General features: G+C 42.1%; 1 protein-coding gene across 2 annotated transcripts in view; it reads right to left on the bottom strand.

The window, feature by feature from the left end:
- The window catches only part of LOC124121322 (carbonic anhydrase 1-like), a 47,124-nt gene extending 35,546 nt beyond the window's left edge, over positions 1-11,578 (bottom strand). The window contains exon 1 of one of the 2 annotated variants that reach the window (XM_046484321.2): positions 11,518-11,578. In XM_046484321.2, coding sequence (XP_046340277.2) covers positions 11,518-11,566 — 49 coding nt within the window. In that variant the 5' untranslated portion in view covers positions 11,567-11,578. Of the gene's footprint in view, positions 1-5,694; positions 5,951-11,517 lie in introns of those variants that run through there. The other variant, XM_046484320.2, reaches the window with a different exon arrangement.
- Between the last annotated feature and the right edge of the window lie 7,886 nt (positions 11,579-19,464).

Raw genomic sequence — 19,464 nt, 5'->3', positions numbered from 1 at the left:
ACCTTGATCCACGGATACACAAAAGCGTCTGTCTGAATATAGAGTACACATGTATGTACGCTCACGAACGCGGGGAGTTGATTTGTGAAATTAAGGTATAAGTATTACCTCATTAGCATGACAGCGGCATGGCCGGTGTCATGACATTCACTCTGTACTGGCAATACCAATATAAGAGCAAATCAGTCTAAGAAAGAATTTTCCGATGTGCTGCAATAATTATGTTGAAGATGAGCTTCACGTTTTAAATATGTAGTCAGACCTACGTTTCAATTTAGATTGTTAAGCAGTACATTTTAATGGTAACTTCTGTGTTTTTATGTCAAACGTGCACTTAACAGTAAACACGTTAGCTCCACGTCCATCATCGTCATATTCATATCGTTGGTCGTTTGATCGAATCTCGGAATCGACTCGGTTTTGATTTTCAGGATTGTCAGCATCATACCATTATGTGAGTGAGTGGGTATTGTTTTACGCCGCTTTTAGCAATGTTCCAGCCATATCACGGCGGGGGACACCTGAAATGGGCTTCACCCAATGTACCCATGATGGAAAACGAACCCGGGTCCTCGGCGTGATACCATAAGCCTACCCGACCGCCCCTATATTCTTAATGCCTATCCATGTAAATATATTACTCAAAAGAAGTTAAGGAACACCCGACTCTTTCATATTGCTACAGATTCTCTGTCTTACCACGACAGATTAACTATAGATTAAACCGCCTCCGTGGTCTAGTGGTAGAGCGTCCGCCCGGAGAGCGGAAGATCCGGGGTTCGATCCCCGGCCGCGTCATACCAAAAGACGGTAAAAGATGGTACTTGTTGTTACCCTGTCTGGCACTCGGCATTTAGGGGCTAAAACAAGGACTGGTCGGCTCGGAGTCAGTATACTGTGTCTGAGTGGGGTATTCATGTTAAACTGCGGCATGGTATCTCAGTGAGCAAGCACTATAAATCGGCATCAGTCCGGACTAGTACAAGCAGCCACACAAACACACACATGTACATGCACGTCGCTATATAAGTGCAATAATCTTGGACGCGACGTTAAACCCAATTTCGCCTCACCTTAACTATAGATTAACGTCTTTTGAATACTGTATACTAGGTTTATAACGAAGACGCTTATAACGAACTGACTGATCTAAAGAAAAGTGTTTTGATCCCGTCCATTTGCTGTATATTTGCTGTATATATGCTTATAACGAGCTACGGTTATAACGAACTAAAATTGGTCCCTTTGAGTTCGTTATAACCGTAGTTTATTGTAGTATACATAGCCTCTCGTAGTTAAACAGGGACAGCTTAGTATACTTTTATCTGCGTTTTAAAGAGTATGAATTGGTGTACAAAACGTCTTTGAGAGGCATTTAGAAGTTGGAGTACTAAGTAAGTACAAGATACATGGATGAACAACTTCTTTATTACAATTAGGAGCGACGTTTCGGTGTAGGTTCTAACACACTCATCACTTGCTTGATAACGGTGTTTGAACATACACCGAAACGTCGCTCCTAATTGTAATTAAGTTGATCATCCATATATCTTATCCTTACTTACTGTTGTACATAAGGGGAGACTTTAATTAAAATATGTCTGTCTGTCTGCCTGTCTGTCTGTCTGTCTGTCTGTCTGTCTGCCTGTCTGTCTGTCTGTCTGTCTGCCTACCATGACACATATGGATGTCAACTCGGGACGTTCTCCAGTAAAAGATAAATACGGGTGCTATATATATATATCACCTATAGCCCTACAGCCATAAGTTATGGTCCTGACTTCAAGTAATGCAGGCAACGCCTTTGAAGTCGTTTTAATAAGTTTGAAACATTTATAGGAAGAAGACACACCTGTCACTGTCTATTTGTTTGTCAATTAGTGAGGATGGTCTCACATTTGTTTTAGCACTATTCTATAAATTCCCGGACAGTGTTCGGCACGGGGTTTCACGTGATGTACCCATGTTTGGAATCGAACCCGGATCTTCTGCGTCTAAGCAAACGTTTTACTTACTGGGATGTTTAACTGTCTACATATTCTTAAGGGCAGGTGGTGACTGTTAGAAATAGTCGCAGGATTAATGGCAAGGTGTAACAAAAATAAGGCCTCATTTATGATGTCATCAGGGGACTGTCCTGCTGTCTTAACAGTGGGGTCGTTGGGACGGCCTAATGGGTAGCGTTCGCTCGTCTATTGATGGGATATTGCTAGAAGCGGCGTAAAACCATACGGACTCACTCACGCACTCAAAACCCACCCACTCATTCATAACAGTGACAGAAATTGTCAAGGGAAACGATTGCAACCAGCGCTAAATCGGTTCTTCAGTTTAATGTTTAATCAATTCAGTGAATTAATTCAAGAGTTCATTACAAGTATGCGGATCGTGAGGGTTAAACATGAATCAGGTCTGTAGGGAGGCAAACTGCATATTCTCGAAAACAATCGTGACTGAGGGAATTAACAGTAAAACATTACGTTTTTTCAGATTTACAGGCGCTATTGAGTATTTGATGTCCGAACGGTGCATATGGAACCCACGACGTTATTACATTTAATCACGATTTTCAACCAATCAGATTGCGGCATACACGGTTATTCATTCAGAATCATACAACGTTAATAACGCATGAGTCAGCAATATTCCAGCTATCTCACAGCGTCATGCGAATAATCCAATCTGTACCAGACAAACCAAAGATTGACATCATGAGCTACGTTCCACGCCATCCAGGCGTGATGCTTGTTTGTTTATTTTGGTTTGTTTGTTTGTTGTTTAACGCTGCACTCAGCAATGTTCCATCTATATGACGGCGGTCTGTAAATAACCGAGTCCGGACCAGACAATCCAGTGATTGACATCATGAGCATCGATCCACTCAATTGGGATACGATGACATGCACCAACTAAGTCACCGAGTCTGACCGCCCGATCCCGTTAGTCGCCTTTTACGACAAGCATAGTCGCCTCTTACGACAAGCATGGGTTGCTGAAGACCCATTCTATCCCGGATTTTGACGGTTCTCGAGTCGTGATGACACGCAAAGGTCAGATCACTACACCTGACCACCCAATCCTCTTACAACACGTATATAATACCACAGACATAACCAGCGTAAGTCAATAGTCACAACACTCCAGTCATTCAAACACGTAGAGGGTTACATTTCAAAACGTTTCGAGATACGTTCAATCGTTTCGGGCCTTCGCATATAGTGGCAATCACCCAACGGAGCGTCACGAGGTATCGCTGTATAATCCTCAACAAATATTTTCCGTGCCTTGTATCAAGTCAATAGTCACACGTCCTGATTGCCTCGCTCCAGAACTCCCAAGTCAGTGAGTCACGGCTTCAAAGAATATGTCCATCTCTCCATCGATAACATTAGACAGTATATCGATTCAGACAGTATATTAAGTCACTATTTAAGTCCCAATCTCTTATCATACAGTATCGGACAATCAGATATAATTACCTGTTATGGTTCAAGTAATACAAGTCCCGGCCTTGAATATGTGTGTTAAATAGGACCATTAAACTATGAAATCATACAAGAAGAAAAATCCTCAAACTTTATAACGAGTTTTTTTGGAGTACCAAGGCATTCCAAAAATACGGGTGGGTGGGGGTAGGAGTGGGGGTAAGGTAGCATTGTGGTTAAAGCGTTCGCTCGTCATGCCGAAGATCCGAGTTCAATTCCCCACATGGATACGATGTGTGAAGGCCATTTCTGGTGTCCCCCGCCGTCTCATTGCTGGAATGTTGCTAAAAGCCGCGTAAATCCATACTCACCCATTAAAATGTGGGTAAGGTGGGGTAGCCTAATGGTTAAAGTGCTCGCTATTCACGCCGAGGACCCAAGTTTGATTCCAGTGGGTGCAATATGTGAAGATCATTTCTGGTGTACTCCGCCGTCCTATTGCTAGAATATTGCGAAAAGCGGCGTAAAACCATACGCACTCACTCTTTAAAACAGATGCGGGTTTGCGGCGGTAACCAATTTTTTCTTAATGTTTCATATCTGCGCCAATGTGAAATGTGGTGCTCCCTCTGTAGCCATTAAGGATTGGTTTCCGTGGTGCAAAGTCTTGTGTAAACTATTTCCTGTTTATATTCATTATAGAAAGTCACTGATGAGTCATTGTATAAATAATAAGTTGAACTCTCTGTACAAACCTGCCGCAACACACGTAAGTAACTGATTGCCAGATAGTGCAGAGGTACTGGGTAGACTACCTAATTGCAGTATATGAGAGTGTCAACCTACTCTCGCTTTCACATCGTCCGTTGTTTATGGTGCTGATGGTAGTCACACACATTTGTGTGTCACGCAAGCTCTCTATCTCTCCTCTCTTTTGACTCTCCCCTCTCTCATTCTTTCTCTCACACGCTCTCTCATTCATTATCGCCTCTCATTTTTCTCGCACCTTCCTTTTCAGTCTCACCTCTATCATTCGCACTCTCTCATTCTCTCTCACCTTCTCATCTCTCTCATTCTTTCTCCCCCTCTCTCCCCCTCTCTCTCATTCATAATCGCCTCTAATTTTTCTCACATCTTCCTTTTCAGTCTCACCTCTATCATTCGCACTCTCTCATTCTCTCTCACCTTCTCATCTCTCTCATTCTTTCTCCCCCTCTCTCCCCCACTCTCTCATTCATAATCGCCTCTAATTTTTCTCACATCTTCCTTTTCAGTCTCACCTCTATCATTCGCACTCTCTCATTCTCTCTCACCTTCTCATCTCTCTCATTCTTTCTCCCCCTCTCTCCCCCACTCTCTCATTCATAATCGCCTCTAATTTTTCTCACATCTTCCTTTTCAGTCTCACCTCTATCATTCGCACTCTCTCATTCTCTCTCACCTTCTCATCTCTCTCATTCTTTCAACCCCTCTCTCCCCCACTCTCTCATTCATAATCGCCTCTAATTTTTCTCACATCTTCCTTTTCAGTCTCACCTCTATCATTCGCACTCTCTCATTCTCTCTCACCTTCTAATCTCTCTCATTCTTTCTCCCCCTCTCTCCCCCACTCTCTCATTCATAATCGCCTCTAATTTTTCTCACATCTTCCTTTTCAGTCTCACCTCTCTCATTCGCACTCTCTCATTCTCTCTCACCTTCTCATCTCTCTCATTCTTTCTCCCCCTCTCTCCCCCACTCTCTCATTCATAATCGCCTCTAATTTTTCTCACATCTTCCTTTTCAGTCTCACCTCTATCATTCGCACTCTCTCATTCTCTCTCACCTTCTCATCTCTCGCATTATTTCTCCCCCACTCTCTCGTTCGTTCTCCCCTCTCTATCATTCTCTCGCTCCCATCGCTCCCATTTCTTCTCACATCTTCCTTTTCATTCTTCACTCGCTCAGTCTCTCTCTTATTTTCTCTCACATTCTTTTTCTTACACTCTCACCCACTCTCTCACTCCGTCATTCAGTCTCCTCACTCTCATTCTCTCTCCAGTCTCTCATTTCTTCTCACATCTTCCCTTCCATTCTCTCACACTCTCTTACCCATTCACGCTCTCTCTCACTCATTCTCCCCTCTCATTCTCTCACTCTCATATTCTCTCTTTTAAAGACATTTTATCACAATACATTGCTAGAAACTGAATTACTTCCTATCAAGGTAAATAAACGAAATACTATTTGGATCGCAAGTAGATTGGTACTATACGGAGGATGAACTTACCGCCTCCAGCGAGACCGGGAACAACGAGATTACACAACACAAGACCTGATGCCAGAATCCACGAGGACATCTTCAGACTGTCGTTTCCTCGCTCCGATCTTTCAAAATATTCCACAGAGAGTGACACAGGAATCGCTTACCATCTCCAGAAGTCCCGTTGACATTGCTGTCGTCGCTTGCAATCAATCTATTGATACAAGTCACCAGACCCTCTGTTAGACAACCTTACACACAGCGGCCATTGGTGAACCAACAGTGGGGGCGTGGCAACGCCAGTCATTGCTGAAATTGACAACTCGTGCCCTGCAAACGGTGTACATTTCATGTCATTGTGGCGTCCACATCAATCGCGTGTAGATATCTCTTTGATAAAAACATTCGGATTTGTATGAATATTATATTTCATTACTAATTATCACTCTTTCATACTATGGCAGTTCGTACGTTGCCGTGTACCATTTAAGTGTGTAACGTTGCTTGTTATATCTGGGTATTGTGTAGTGTTTCAACCTGTTACATCTTCCGGAATGAAAGCTGCATACGTGCTTAATAATTGACAGACGTGTGTGCTGACAAATTATTAACTTCCCCGTTACTTGAGACGGGCTTCGCATTCCGGTGGCTGATTTTTTTTAGGAATTAACGATAATCTTAAATGAAAAATTAATAAAAATATCAATGATCTTGTTATTGTTGAAATGCTTGAAGCTTTCAAATTTCAAGTCTCTTAACTCTTAACGATATAATTATCACGATAATGCACGAGAAAGAATGGATGTCTACAAGCTATGTTTTTCTCAGGCGTAAATCATTTTGAACTGAACAAATAGAGAGCTAGAGGCATCGCAACATAGATGGAAAACAATGGAATTATGGGTGAAAACTATAATTTTCATGTTATTAAATAATTTTGCAACATTTATAAAAATTCCAAAATATGACGCTATCAGATAACCGTAGTTTCATCACATGAGATTTCGAAAAGAATCCGTCTCTATGATTATTAAAGGTGACTCACTGCAAATACATACACTAACCAGTATCTTGTTTTGAGGCTACGCTGAGTTGCGGCGTAAAATACCACTCACTCATTCTAAAACCTATATCATGGCGGGAAGACGAATATCGAACTTTTCCATGTCCATGCTCGCCTAACATAATACTAATTCACAAAACTATAATTAATTAACGATGGATATTAATGCCAAAGCTATAGTTAATTAACTTTGAAAGTTAAACATACAGAGGTCTATCGTGATGCACCCAGTTTAAATTGTGATTAAACAATCCTCACAGACCAACCGTTTCTTTCATCAATTAAATCGCTTAAAAATAATCATTTAAAAATATTTCACTTAATCACTTCCCTGATGTGCCTCGGTGTGAAATTTCGCTGTCACTCACGGTAACGGGCGTCCGGTGAAAGTTTCGGGTGAGGTGAGGTGAGATGAAATTGGGTTTAACGTCGCGTCCAAGATTATTGCACTTATATAGCGACGTGCATGTACATGTGTGTGTTTGTGTGGCTGCTTGTACTAGTCCGGACTGATGCCGATTTATAGTGCTAGCTCACTGAGATACCATGCCGCAGTTTAACATGAATACCCCACTCAGACACAGTATACAGACTCCGAGCCGACCAGTCCTTGTTTTAGCCCCTTTAATGCCGAACGCCAGACAGGGTAACAACAAGTACCATCTTTTAACGTCTTTTGGTATGACGCGGCCGGGGACGAACCCCGGACGCTCTACCACTAGACCACGGAGGCGGTCGGAAAGTTTCGGAGTAAGTAAAGTAAAGCTAATACAGTATCCCTCTAGTCATTCACAGACACTTGTCGACTAAGGCGCAGAGTTGTGTCCCCTTGGCGTGCCATAATCCTATGGTGAGTGAGTGAGTATGGTTTTACCTCGCTTTTAGCAATATTCCAGCATTATCACGGATAAATGGGTTTCATACATTGTACCCATGTCGGGAATCGAACCCGGGTCTTCGGCATGACGAGCTAACGCTTTAACAACTAGGCTACCCGACCGCCCCGACGTTAAGGATGGTAGTTGTTGCCTCGCCTCGCACTCGGCATTAAGGGGGAAAACAGGGACTGGTCGGCTCGGAGTCAGTATACCATATCTGAGTTGGGTATTCAGAAAGCCCCCTATAAACTTTTTATCTGAGGTAGTGAAAGCCCGAAGTGATGCGGGTCGTTTACCACTTTGGTGAAACTCACGGGCACGGGTATAGTGCTGACAAACCTAGAAACATATTTTCGGCGAACAGAGATTCGAACCAACAATCATAGGTTCCTGGTGTACCCAAGGGACGCAACTCTGTACAACGAAGACGACTGGGCCACCACTGCCCCATCCTTTCTCCAGATGCCACTGGGTACATTGTGTGAAGCCCATTTCTGAGACCTGCATCCCGCTAGGTTTTCCTCGCACTTAAAGCTGACACGCTATGATATAACTGAAATAATATTCAAAACGGCGTTCCACCAACTCCCTGTGTACATGTTTACAGTTATTTTCATACTGTATGTTCTATCGCAGCTCCGACAAATAAAATCCGACCAACCACACTGTATTCGGGTAGAGCATCGAACCGGTCATATGGTAGATAGACAAACACACTTCCCACTGGGTGTCAATCATTCAGTAACACATTCAACTAAACTGCGGGCGAAAGAATACACCCATGCTAAAAAAGAAACAAACAAGAAATGTTTTCCGCCTTATAGTTTTTCACCTAATGAAGGAGTAAGTACATGCTCTAAAACGTTTTGTTCCTCATAACAAAGTTGGCATCCATTAATTCTCTTCCTTAAACAAGAAATGGCTTTTCGACTTTAAATTTACTGTATTACGGCGAACGTTTTCAGTAAGGTATTGATACGGTTTGTAATTTTATTCAAATCGAATTTTCAGGTGGATCCTTTATTTAGCCCGGCAGTCTGTATATCACAATGTCTATCTACAAAGTTGTCCTTCCAGCGATATTCCACCTGTGAAATATATTTTTTGTGTGGATGTTTTCAAAACATTAAGAATTCAACCTGAGATAGTTAGATAGTAAGATAAAGATTTCTGGAAACAGAGAGTAAAACAGCCGGGAGCAGAATAGACTTGAATAATCACCTTCCTTGTACACTCGGCTCAAACAACAAACACTACATTCTAAAAACGCATATGTTTATTAACTATTTATAGACTTCATATTAAATAAAATAAACACAAAACAGCGATTAATCTTAAACTGAAATATATCCTGTTCTCATCACACAAGATATGTTTTGAGGTGAGGTCAGGTGAAATGCGGTTTAACGTCGCGTTCAGGATTATTGCACTTAAAGCGACATCCATGCACGTGCGTGCGTGTCTGCTTGTATTAGTCTGGACTAATGCCGATTTTATAGTGCTAACCCACTGAATGCCAAACTCAGAAATGGTATACCGACTCCGAGCTGACCAGTCCCTGTTTCCCCTTTAATGCCGAGTGCGAGGCGAGGCAACAACTACCATCCTTAACGTCGGGGCGGTCGGGTAGCCTAGTGGTTAAAGCGTTAGCTCGTCACGCCGAAGACCCAGGGACGATTCCCGACCTGGGGTTCAATGTGTGAAACCCATTTCTGGTGATATTGCTGGAATATTGCTAAATGTGGTGTAAATCCACACTCACTCACTTACTCATTACTTAACGTCTTTCGGTAAGACACGGTCGGGGATCGAACCACAGACCTTCCTCTCTCCAGACGGACGCTCTATCCACTGGTCAAAGGAGGCGATCTGCTTAATATAATATTCAGAACGTGACAATCATAAATTGTGCATTGACTACTGGTTTTGCTGGTTCCTGCCCGAATACAGGGCTGTTATATTGCCGTAGCGTTAATATTCGTCCAAAGAAAATGGCTGATCCTATAGTATCAAACCTGTGTATGCAGACAACTAGAAGCTTGCTAGCTGACTGTTTTACACACCTGACCAGATAAACAGGTTGCAGAATGGTTTAAGGAGCCGTAATTCACTATCCAGAGTAGTGTCCCTTGGTCGTGTTAGGATCGAATATTGCCTTGTGAGGCTTACGTTTTATACCCTTTATTCGTTATTAATAAAACAAGCTACAAAAGTTGCGTACTTTGGTTTGCCATTACAACCTCAGTGAGACTCCGTTTTGTTTTCTAAACGATCATCATACAAATATTCAATATTTGAATATTCAATATTTGTAAAACTATTCTGCCTGAATCTTTGTACCCCTGACCGAATACACACCGAAAGGTAATGTTATGCGTGCTTTTTCATAATCGGTTTCATGGCCGCCTCCGTGGTATAATGGTAGAGCGTCCGCCCGGAGAGCGGAAGGTCCGGGGTTCAATCCCCAGCCGCGTCATACCAAAAGACGTTAAAAGATCGTACTTGTTGTTACCCTGTCTGGCGCTCGGCATTAAGGGGGCTAAAACAAGGACTGGTCGGCTCGGAGTCAGTATACTGTGTCTGAGTGGGGTATTCATGTTAAACTGCGGCATGGTATCTCAGTGAGCTAGCACTATAAATCGGCATCAGCCCGGACTAGTACAAGCAGCCACACAAACACATACATGTACATACACGTCGCTATATAAGTGCAATAATCCTGGACGCGACGTTAAACCCCATTTCACCTCACCTCGTATATAACAGTCTTGGAATATGATATGAAGCGCTACTGGTAAGACCTAAAAGGGTGAGTAGTGATTACTTTTCCGCGAGACAATCCACGGCTTATCCCTGGTTAAAGTTACGCACAGGTTCCGGCGTAAAACATAACACACCTCACTCACTCATACGTGAAAATATTGACGATTGAACACAATGCTCCAAATGAAAAGGTAATGAATAACTGGAACAAGTGTACATGGACCGCGTATATTCTCAACATAAATATACCCCAATGATACAACCACAAAATCAGTGCAAGTTCCCTGATAGATAACTCTTCATTCCTAAATGTAAAACTTAAGATTACCGTTAGAATGTTGATGAATCCATTATAGAAAACGCGGCGCCGTACGGCTTTTTCGAAATGGTACAGCGACAAAATCAGTGCAAGTTTCCTGATAAATAACTCATCATGGCTAAATGTAAACTTAAGATTACCGTTAGAATGTTGATGCATCCATTATAGAAAAACCGGCGCCGTACGGATTTTCGAAATGAGAAGTAGAATATTGTAATTGCCGAGCGAGGGCGTGTTCTTGGTGAGGACTTTCGTTAACTCTCTTATCCTGGGCGCTATTGAGAATAAATGACACAGATAATGGTCTAAATTGTCGACAAAGGGAGAAGGTTAAAGCTGTGCAATTCGTGCTTATTCACTCGGCTCTTCAATCCCAATCTCATCTCTGCTAGCCGGATTCCGTATTGGAACTTGATATACTAGTTTCACTAGTTCACGTGACTATCACAAAATCTGACGACAGTCATGGTCCCAATATAAATTTTGCTTACGAGGGTCAAGAATGATGATGGTGATAGCTAGGGTTGTTAAAACGTCTTGTGCACATGCTATACAGACGTATCATTATTCAGCGCTACTTTTGCGCAGTCTAAAATACGCCTTAAACAGTGAGCAAATTCATATTTTAAAAAAAAACAGCAAATAGAATAATTACACACATGCGATATTTTAAAGTGGGAATTAAATGTTTTTCAAACCAAGAAATAGAGAGTTTGACAAGAATGCTTTCTTGTAATGAACTCTTAATGAACAAATTAATTCAGCAGTCAGAGGGTTAAAGAGAATGAGGTTCTTGTTCATTTTATTTATCATTAGCATTTACCTACCTGCTATAGGAACAATGCAGGCGAACAGCAGCATCAACACCGTCTTCATCTTGCTTCTGAGCTTCTCCGATCTTACTGACTATTTATCACTGAGGCCCCCCGGGTCGATTCGTCATAAGTAGCAAGTGTTTTATTGGTGATTTAATCACATGACTGGTGCGATATTTCATTGTCTGTGACCTGTCAACGAGTCCTAGCGGCTGAATGTGCCGTCGTTTAAGAACACAGCCAAATGTGGTATATCCCACCCCCCTTTCTATAATACCAAAAATGGTTAGGTAGCACCAATGATGTTTATATATATTATATCGAATCCCCTTACATACTGTACCTTATGTACTCGCCCTTATGCCCCTCCCACTCGCCCATATGTGAGGTGAATTGGGGTTTAACGTCGCGTCCAAGATTATTGCACTAATATATAGCGACGTGCATGCACGTGTGTGTGGCTGCTTGTACTAGTCAGGACTGAGATAGCTCACTGAGATACCATGCCGCAGTCTAACATGAATACCCCACTCAGACACAGTATACTGACTCCGAGTCGACCAGTCCTTGTTTAAGCCCCTTAATGCCGAGCGCCAAACAGGGTAACAACAAATACCATCTTTTAACGTCTTTTGGTGATAGAATTGTATTGTGTACTTTTGCACACATTTATTTGTCTGATGATCCTCTTGTGAAGCATGTCAAGACTCACGATGAAAACAAGGCATTCCACAGTTTCCTTAAACGAACCAAGGATATGGGACATAATCTCAATGTCAGTGTTGATTTTGTTGATGGTTCTGTAGTGCTGGACGGTACAGAAATGAATGTCAACCAAGTGAAGTGCCATATCAAATTGTCCCAGACTCAGTTTTCCAAGGAGGGGATATTTGAACGACCACTGCATCGAGTTTATGTGAACACTGTTGAGAAGATCAGCAACCCAGCAGTGTCCTTCGCTTTGAACGAAATCGGCTGGCCAGAAAAGTCAAACAGAAGGCTTTCTGTTTGCTGCTCAGGACCAGTCACTTCCCACTCGAAACCGTCAATGTGTGATTTTGCATCCAAATGTATATATAAAATGTAGATTATGTAATGAATTTAACGAGACTGCCCAACACATTGTCAGTGGATGCCCAGCTTTGGCACAAACACAGTAACTTAAGCGACATGATGGAGTGGCTCGATCATTTTATTACCGTCTTCGATATGCTTGCGGTTTTGACACAGAGGTCCACCCATGGTACGACCCCGAATATATAGAGGGCGTCATGGAAAATAATCAATACAAAATTCTTTGGAATAGGCCTATTTAGAGCCTCAGACGTATCCAGGCCTTGTCCTTTTTAATAAATCCAATGAAGTCTTTATATTATTGAATTTTCTGTCCCTTTTGACACTAATGTGATGGACAAGATTCAGAAAAAAACATGGCAAATGTGCAGACCTCGCTTTCGAAGTATCACGCTTGCATCCCAAGTACCAAGTTGTCCGACTCACTATTGTTCTCGGTGCCTTAGGTTTGGTACCTCCCAATCTGTTGAGTGACATTGGGAGAGTACCAGGGTTTGCTACCAGGAATACAGCCCTTTTGACGCTCTGTGTAAAGCAGAAGGCTGCAGTGTTAGGGATGTTCACATTCTCCTAAAGGTTCTACGTGGATTCGACAAGGCAGCGTTCCCTGGGAGAAGTCCCTGGGAATAAAAATACTTTTTTTCAAAAAATGTCCGACACATTTATTTAAAAAAAGTCAAATCATATGAATACATGCATGCGATATTTTAAAGTGGGAATTATATTTAACAAACCCATAAATAAGTCAAGAGCATTACAAGCATGCGTGTATCTCATACTGATTTTTGCAATTGCCGAGCGAGAACGTGTTCTTCATTTGGACCTTCGTTAACTATCTTATCGCGAGCTCTATGGAGAATAAACCACACTATCAACGGTCTAATTTGTAAACAAAGGGGGGAAACCAAAGGAGTGCAATTCGTGATTAATCACTCAGCTCATCTCGGCACTGGCATTCACTAGTTTCGCTAGTTCACGTGACTATCGTGACCCTTACATTAATGTTGCTCGGCATTAACTTATGCACTTAATTTCAACTAACCATGATATGTTTTTTTCTCTAAATCGGCAGTCGTGTTGTAAGAAATATATCAGTCGAGAAATCAGTCAAAAGATCAGTGGATCACTACTCCATTGTTGCCCGAGGTATTATGGAGGTAACGGAATAAGCCGAGTTAACCCGAATGATGATTAAGAGACGAATGACATCAGCACCTTCTTGCATCGGTGTCGTTCTCTATCTCTATGATAAATCAATGCCGCCAGATATTTTCGAGAGACGATTGCACGCCTAATGCAATACGAAGGGCTAATGGACAGAGAGAGCTAAATATGTGCATAGCACTTAGTTCTGTGCATAGCACTTAGTTTAAATCGTGAGTAAACAATCCACACGTTTTAATCATCAATACAACTGGTTTTAAAATAATTGTTTAAAAAAAACAGTTCACTCTAACCCTGAGGCGGGCTGTCCGAGCAGTACGCTGTACATTCCTGAAAGTTTAGGAGCGGTGTTCTGTTTCAGGAGTAAGTTAAGGTAAGCTAACATTCTATATTTAAACCAAACATTATGTTAACAGGGGCACTAGTGCCTAGAGGCAGGTCCCCACAGTTCGCTATTCAGAGTTGCTTCTGTTAGTCGTGCCAGAAACCCGTGATCGTTGGTTCGAATCCCTAATTCGCCCTGATTATGTTTCTAGGTTTGTCAGCACCACACCCGTGCCTGTAGGTTTCTCTTAAGTGGCAATGTCTAAGATTCTTATTACTTCAAGCTTTTCTCCCAAATCAATCTGACACGCCTGATGGTGTCTGTCTCTGAATTACGTCCAGAGCGGCATTAAACCAAACACGTTCACCCGCAACCAGGGACCTTCTCTAACCCGGGTCTCCACGGGGTTGAATAAAGGGGTTAACACCAGTGATCAATTTCTATATCAAGATGTGAAGAAAGCGAAAATTCTATGCTAGACTACTAACCGACAACTTGCCATGTGTATCGGGTGACGCTGTGGGTCACGTGTGTTAGTCCTTCCTGAACTTGTCTTGCCACAAGACATATATGCTACTTAAAAGAGGCGGCACGGGTGGCCCAGTCGTCTAAGGCGCCGCGATTCGCTGTGCAGAGTTGCGTCCCTTGGGCACGCCAGAAACCTATGAATGTGAGTTCGAATCCCGGTTCGCCCAGATTATGTTTCTAGGTTTGTCAGCACCATACCCGTGCTCGTGGGTTTCACCGAAGTGGTAAACGTCTGAGACCTGCATCACTTCGGGCTTTCCTCCATCATTAAGCTGACACGCCGTGATATAACTGGAATACTGTTAAAAGCGGCGATAAACCCAACTCACTCACTCACTCACTACTCAAAAGAAAATAAGGACCACCCGATTCTTTCATGTTACTATAGTAACCGCATCCGTGCCATGGAAGATGAACTATAGCGATATGACAGAAATGGATTGTCCTTAAATTCTTTTGGGGAGTTTATTTAATAAAACAATCACCACAATGTCCTTCTAATCCCCGTAGCAGCCTATACTCTACCGCTTTTCAGACAGACAGACAATAGTTTATTAAATTAAATAAAGTTTTATCTAAAGTCGATACCAGGTAAATCTAAACAAATATCAGATTGAGAAATACTCTCATTAAAAAGAGTTGCCCTGATATCGTCACAAAGTTCGCTGTGAAACAATCCATTAAACTTCTTTCTTACCCTACCATTCCAATTTTTACAACCATTTACGGCGTATCTATCAGCCCAGTTAAACACATGTTTGTATAACCTACTAGGCATATGCCATTGCCTTGCTACACTTTTCCACTGTCTGACAACAGGCGGTATCCATCCCATGTCCCCATTTATAGCGACGTTAGGGGCGTATTTGCCGAGTCCCAAATAAAATCTAATGGCTCTATGGTGTACAGCATTTATTGCCGATACGTCATAATTACCCCGCCCCGTAGTCAAGAACTGACAACACCATACTATCAGCTCTTATATTAAGAGGGACGGTATGGTAGCCAAGTGGTTAAAGCGTTCGCTCTTCACATCGAAGACTTGAGTTCGATTTCCCGCATGGGTGCAACGTGTGATGTCCATGTCTGGTGTTTCCGGTCGTGATATTGCTGTAATATTTCTAAAAGCCGCGTAAAACCATACTCACTCACTTAAATTTAGAGACTTGTGGTTCCTTTTATACCCGCAGGATCCCTTGAAGAATTAGTTTGTTTTGCCTTATTCATAACTATATGTTAGTTTAGCCAAACTGTGTTTGTCTGTTTGTTGTTCAACACCGCATTCAGCATTATTCCAGCTACATGTCGGCGGTCTGTAAATTATCAAGTCTGGACCAGACAATCGAGTGATTGACAGTATGAGCATCGATCCACGCAATTAGGATACGATGACATGCATCATCTACGTCAGCGAGCCGGACCATCCGTTCCCGCTAGTCACCTCTTACGACAAGCATAATTGACTTTTACGGCAAGCATATATATATACGTCTTTGGTTTAGCCTTGAACCTCATGCCCATCGCTCAACCCACATGCGTACATCTGGCAGCCATATGGCTATGGTAAGCTCGTGTTACACAAAAGGGGACGTATATCACTGCCTTAAATAGTTTAAAGTATCCCCTGAACTGGACTACTTCTATCTTGAAATATGTGTTGATTCTAAATCCAGGTTCCCGTCGTCCTATGTTTCCCCAAGTGTCTGTCAATTCAGAGTAAGTTAAGGTGAGCTAACGTTCTATGTTTATACCACATCATCATGTTAACAGGGACACTGGTGTCCAGTGGCAGGGACCGCAGTTCGCTACTCAGGGTTGCTTCTGTTAGTCGTGTCAGAAACCCAAGATCGTTGGTTCGAATCCTCAAGTGTCTGTCAATTCAGATATATTAAGCAGCGGTGTTCTGTTTCAGGAGTAAGTTAAGGTGAGCTAACGTTCTGTTTATACCACATCATCATGTTAACAGGGGCACTAGTTAAGGGTGAAACGATACACCGATATTCCGATGCATCGCGATACTTGACCCACGATACGATATACGATAAACGTGGGCCCATTTATCGATACGCCACGATACGGAACGCAAATCTCAAGTACAGCGTTTCCTCGCTATTGTGCCTTTCAATAAACCGCTAACTTGGTTATAGCGCGCGGTAACGCATGGCTCCCAAAAACGTACTTACATTTTTAATAAGCTCAGGTTTTACACCGACAGATGTTTTTTCCCCATCTCATAAAACATTATCAGCTGATCCCCCCAAGCACATAACAATGGAAATACAAGTCAGCAAGTCCGAACTGAAGTACGCAATTCAATACCACTATTATACTATCTTGTTATTAAAACGTGTTCATTATATATCTTGACTTGTGTTTGTAATATATTTTATTAATTTTACTCAAAATTTCATTTAATATTGTTTTCATTAAGTTAGGTGAAATCGTGTGTGAAGAGATACAGCAACCACGGTCAGATTACCGCTTTTGACGCATTGAAACGAACTTTAATTGCTAGAGAATGGATACATATATGAAAAAAGGCCCTACTTTGACTCGTCAAAAGTCATATTTGTGGCAATTTGGCTAATATATGTCAACATAACGTTTTCGCAATAGAAATACATCGGGACGGGAAGTCCCTATGGTGACTGGTCAAATTGTTCTATACGTAAAAATATCCTGCAACAGCAATCACCAGTATCAAAATGCTACACTTGTGGTTCTTATAATTTTAAATATATATATAGTAAAAGCTGCAACTAAGGTAACACGATATTGGAATATATTATTCCTGATAAAACAAAAAATTCAGATACAATTTCTTCGACCATTGCATCAAAATTCTTTGACGTTGTATCACTGGTGGAGCACATTAATTATTATCTGGTGTTTGAACTTTGATTTGTTTTTAAGGAAAGTTAGAGAAAGTTCCACTTTGAAGCTGAACAACTTCAGTAGTCTTGTTATTATAAAATAATTTTGACTGTTCCAAAATCATGAAAGGTTCAATCTTGACATGCTTTAAGTCTTGTTTTTTTATCATTGCGTATCGAGATACGTATCGTATCGTGACCAGAATATCGAGATGCGTATCGTATCGTGACCTTCCTGTATCGTTGCAGCCCTAGCACTAGTACCCAGTGGCAGGGACCGCAGTTCTCTACTCAGAGTTGCTTCTGTTAGTCGTGCCAGAAACCCGTGATCGTTGGTTCGAATCCTCAAGTGTCTGTCAATTCAGATATATTTCCCCTTCAGTCAAATCAATACCTTGCACTACGTGTTATTTACTTCCCTGTCGCCCATCTCATAACTTACATGTATAAATCAGTTGTCAAGTAGGTAATCACACTACAGGTGGTATATAAATGGTATTATCACAATGTAATAATTCATGTCTATATCGTGTTTATTTCGCCTGTATTTTGTATCACATAGCTAGATAGAATTCGTTTGATGTTGAACGGTAGCGTTCTTAACAAACTCAAAACCAATGCCTAGTGAGCGACTAAGGCAGGGTGTTGTAGACGAGTACCAGTCCGGGGACGACATCACTGAAAGTGCAGATGACTATCTTGATTTCCACCGTCATGTACGAGTATGTATTAAATAAAGGTGTTTGATCTTTGAGTGCTACCATCAAGGACCGTTTGCCCCGACGCGCGAAGCATGTCTACCGATAAGACTTTAACTTCAAAATAGCAACCTAAGGTAACCTAGACCCAAGGCCGTAGTTAACTTTTTTTGACAGGGGCGGGGGTTGGTTTGTTGTTTAACGCCGCACTCAGCAATATTCCAGCTATATGGCGGCGGTCTGTAAGTAATCGAGTCTGGACCAGACAATCCAGTGATTAATACCATGAGAATCGATCCACGAAATTGGGATCGATGACATGCATCAACCAATTCAGCGAGCCTGACCACCCGATCCCGTTAGTCGCCTCTAACGACGAGCATAGTCGCTTTTTACGGCAAGCATGGGTTGCTGAAGACCTGTTCTACCCCGGAATTTTCACGGGTCGGTACAATAAAGTGTTTTACAATGTGTCAGTACTAGGTACAATCAGTTTGTCAGTAAACAATCAGGTTACTGGTTCGTATAGCGTGAGTGAGTGAGTGAGTGAGTGAGTGAGTGTTTGGGTGAGTGAGTGAGTGAGTGAGTGGGTAAGTGAGTGAGTGAGTGAGTGAGTGAGTGTACGTCTTGTACAATATAGGGAATCGAACGCGGATCTCGGTGTGACGCGCGAACGCTAAAAAACAAGTACACTACCCAACCGCTTCAGGAAGTAATTAGAACACGCCCCAACCGCTTCAGAAAATAATTAGAACAAGCTAGGTCACCATTGTGCCTGTGTCATCCAGTGAATGAGTTTATCGCGCTTTTGAACGGTATTGCACACATACGGAGACACGTCAGGTTAATCTGAGAGAAAAGCTTATGGTGGTTTGGGCACCGGCCTTACATTTTACCGCTTTTATCAAACTCGTTGTCTCTCCTACCCCGGTTAGATCCAGGTTAGTGTCGGACCCTAAGCCCACTTTGGACACATTTCAACATCCGGGTTAGAATTGGTCTTCAGCCACCCGTGCTTGTCGTAACTGGATCGTGTGGTCCGGCTCGCTGACTTGGTTGATGCATGTCATCGTATCACAGTTAAATAGATCGATGCTCATAATGCCAATCACTGGATTGTCTGGTCCAGATTCGATTATTTACAGGAATATTGCTGAGTGCGGCGTTAAACAACAATCAAACAAATCTTATCAAATGATGTTTCTATTTGGAAAAAAATACACCGCATAGTGAGCTCTGTCTTATAACTCAAACATATGTATGATATACGTATATTTATTTATATAAATCAAATAGG

The sequence above is a fragment of the Haliotis rufescens genome, unplaced genomic scaffold, assembly GCF_023055435.1.
Source record: "Haliotis rufescens isolate VD_foot unplaced genomic scaffold, xgHalRufe1.0.p SCAF_21, whole genome shotgun sequence".
In the NCBI taxonomy this organism is placed as follows: domain Eukaryota; kingdom Metazoa; phylum Mollusca; class Gastropoda; order Lepetellida; family Haliotidae; genus Haliotis; species Haliotis rufescens.
Note: the sequence above shows the minus strand (reverse complement) of the source record. Positions and strands in the feature narration are given on the sequence as shown.